The following is a 3,773-nucleotide window of genomic DNA, read 5'->3' as shown; positions in this document are numbered from 1 at the left end:
TGGGTTATATCTCACAGTATGTAATATATCAGTCCATCTTTTGGGTCTTATCTTACAGTGTATTACATGTAAGTCAGTTTTGTGGGTTTTTATCATACAGTATATAATGTTAATCAGTTGGTGGGTTATATCTCACAGTATGTAATATATCAGTCCATCTTTTGGGTCTTATCTCAGTGTATTACATGTAAGTAGTTTTGTGGGTTTTTATCATACAGTATATAATATGTCAGTCAGACTGGTCAGTTTTATCTTGCAGTATATAACATGTCAGTCAGTCTGGTGACTTGGATCTCACAGTATATAACATGTTAGTCAAGCTAATGGGTTTTATCTCACAGTAACATGTCAGTGAGTTTTATTTTACAGTACAGAACTTGTCAGTCATACTTCTAAGTTTTATCTCACAGTTTATAACATTAGTGATACTATTAGGTCTGATGTCACCCTTTACACAGGGTATATTTATATTTACTATCACAGAGAAGCATATATCCAACTAGAACACACTCCATTATTATTTTTAAAAGTCACTTGCATTGCATGATACAAATAGTAAACAAACAAACTTATATTTCACAACTTTCTGTAAATGCTGTGTGCATCTCTGATCGTCAATAGCCACTCTTGTTTCCAACTGAAATCATTTAGCCTTGGGCAAGCATCAAGAGTAGAATCAATTCCTGGTAATATATAGTCATCCTTTTGTATGATACGATTCCTCCATCTGTAAATATTTCGTCACAGAAACTAGTTTTCTTGGCACATTCTTCAACACTTATTTCTGATTTTTTTTATACTGTTATTGCAGGATTTCTAACCTTTTTTTTTTATAGCTTAGTTGATTCTTGCTGCCAAGTTTGTTGATAAAATTTCCTTTGCTTGAAACCACTTTAAGTCATGAAACCTATTCTGATGGTGGAGGCTATAAACCAGACCATTTCTAATTAAACCATAAACATTAATGCACAAAACTAAGCCTATCTCAGGCTAGTTAAACCCAAACAAGTTTTAACAGATTTCTAGCTTAAGCTGGCTATCAGTCTGTGCCTACCATTTTAATCACAGTTTATCTAAATTACTTTAATAAAAGATAGACTATATGGTTTGATATTTCTTTCAAAATGTATTATGAAAGTCATCGAAGGTACCACTGTTAAAATGTTAAAGTGTTTAGTGACTGAGCAATGTAAAAGTTTGAAAATAGTCTCAACAGTGGAACATCATTGACTTTTGTGAAGTAAAAAGTATATAATAGATTTATGTTAAGACACAGAAAATTTTATTTGATGTAAGAGGGTGTGCTATTTAGTTTTCAATTTTAGTTGTGACAGAAGATTTAATAAAACTTTGTGGTAACAATACTTTAATGTTTTGTCTAATTTATTGATAGAAAATATTACAATAGCTAGCCCTAGTAAATTTTCGGTTTTACTAATAGGTGATCAGCCAGACTTGTGATTTTATAGGTTTTATTTTCAACCCTTCTTTACAGAAATTGAATTTACACTTTTTATCTATTTAACTCATTTTAAAATAATGCATCTTTTAAAAAAAAGAAAAGAGTCCAAAAAATGCATAATAAAGATATTATATACTACCTCACATCAATAGTACACACCTGTAGACTAAACCATGAATATTCCTAATAATATTTTTAATTTTGGAGGTTTTTTTTTCATATTTCTATTAGTCTAAACTTCTTAATTTTTCTTCTGTACATGATGATGGTTTTATCATAACGTTGATGTTTGGTGTCTTGTGTAACAATGGCAAAGTTTTATTTCTTGTCAGGAGTAGAGTGGGAAACTGAATTTTGTTATTCTTATCATAATTAACCAAGCCTGAAGAATATTAATAACAGTAAGATCTTAAAAAGCTTGCAAAAATGGGTAAAGGAGAATGTAGTATTTACTTTCTGATATGACTGTCTAAAGTTGTTACTTACCCGTGTGATAAATCAGTATCAGTATCTGAGTGAATTACAATTTAATGTCAAGCTTTAGCTTTTATAAGGTTGTGTTAACGACCTGTTTTAGGTAATTTCTGATCATTTTCCCAGGAATTTCATTTTAGAGTAAAGGAGATTGTTTGTCTTATCTTTTGCTGTTACTAAATTATTTTATAATTCAATCTTTTGAGTTAATTTACATTGAGAATGCCTTTTTGGACATTCATACTCAATCATTAATATGTATTACTGTTTGATATTTTTCACTTCTTTTGGAAAAAACAATTTAATTTCAGTGTGTGATTACTTTTATAAAAATAGGAGTTATCCTTGTTACCTCAAATGTTTTAACTGATAATAAGTAACTTTATTTGCTCCATATGTTAGTTATTGCCCCTTTTCCTCATTACTGTGGAGTTTTAATGATTTTCTTTCTCTTAGATTGAGAATCGTAATTCCTGATAAATTATTCGGGAGCTGTTTTTTCAGGAATCACTTAACTGTAACCAATCATCACACTTTGAAGATATCTTGCAGTAAATTATCACTTAAGATTATAAAATACCTACTAAGGAAGTAAGAGGTTAATTTAGATAATGATTTAGTAACACTTTTCAGTTTGGCATGATTAAAAGCATCTTAATGATAACCAATTGTTTTTTTTTTAAGGCCTACTTAGAAAATATATAAAAGTGACGTAAAAAAGTGTTCTACTGTATTTTTAGCTCTAAGTAAGTCTACATTGTAAGTTATAGGATTTGTTTTTTTTAGATTGTACAGTTTTATTTTCTATTCTATCTAGAACATTCAGAAGCTGCTGGGTTTTGCCCCATCAAGAACAGCAAGTAAACAAAGTGGAACTTTGTTCTCTCCTGGTGCTCAGCAAATAAAATAAATAGATTAAAACCTTCAAAAGTGCATCTAAGTAGAGAAAACTGATTTTTAGAATATGTTTTGGAACTGGATATCTTTGTCACTCAAAATAACCTTAATGGTTATGTATGGCAAAAATAGTATTATCGAAATGTTCACTTTTGAAGTGATTAGATTGTTTTTTTACACTGAAAATGAAACCAAGATGCATTAGAGGTAGAAGAATCTTTAACCTTTAAACACAAAAGTATTACAATGCTTAAGGTATTTAGTTATTTTCCCCATTTATTGTTATGACTATCAAACTTTTAATAATGATTCCCACACTGCTAATATAGTGAAGAAGCTATTTTGAAAAATAAAATCATAGTGGGATACCAGTCACATTCTAAATGACTATTAAAATTTAGTCTTTATTTAAAAACAAAAGAAAAACACTAGGGTATTTAGATGCTGAAGTTTTCAAAAACCTCAAATATATTTAATTCTAAAATTAATACATACGAGTTACTTTCAAAAAAGAAAGACCAGAACCAGTAGTTTCTAAAATAGGGGACATCATTGACTTTTGTGAAATAAAAAGTATATAATAGAATTATGTTAAGATACAGAATATTATATTTGATGTAAGAGGGTGTGATATTTAGTTTTCAATTTCGGTTGTGACAGAAGATTTAATAAAACTTCGTGGTAACAATACTTTAATGTTTTGTCTAATTTATTGATAGAAAATATTACATTAGCTAGCCCTAGTAAATTTTCGGTTTTACTAATAGGTGAGCAGTCAGACTCGTGATTTTATAGGTTTTATTTCAACCCTCATTTACAGAAATTGTAATTTACACTTTTTATCTATTTAACTCATTTTGCTGTATTGCTCTTTAATTACACAGGCTTGTTTTGGTTTTGATAATGGATTTTCCATAATTCAGCTACACAGATTTCGAAA

General features: G+C 29.2%; 1 protein-coding gene across 1 annotated transcript in view; it reads left to right on the top strand.

Moving 5' to 3' along the window:
* LOC106460148 (calcium load-activated calcium channel-like) overlaps window positions 1–3,523 on the top strand; it is an 8,573-nt gene extending 5,050 nt beyond the window's left edge. The window contains exon 4 of the mRNA XM_013919833.2: window positions 2,754–3,523. Coding sequence (XP_013775287.2) covers window positions 2,754–2,846 — 93 coding nt within the window. The 3' untranslated portion in view covers window positions 2,847–3,523. The remainder of the gene's footprint in view (window positions 1–2,753) is intronic.
* Window positions 3,524–3,773: the final 250 nt, after the last annotated feature.

The sequence above is a fragment of the Limulus polyphemus genome, unplaced genomic scaffold (assembly GCF_000517525.1).
Source record: "Limulus polyphemus unplaced genomic scaffold, Limulus_polyphemus-2.1.2 Scaffold718, whole genome shotgun sequence".
Classification (NCBI taxonomy): domain Eukaryota; kingdom Metazoa; phylum Arthropoda; class Merostomata; order Xiphosura; family Limulidae; genus Limulus; species Limulus polyphemus.
Note: the sequence above shows the minus strand (reverse complement) of the source record. Positions and strands in the feature narration are given on the sequence as shown.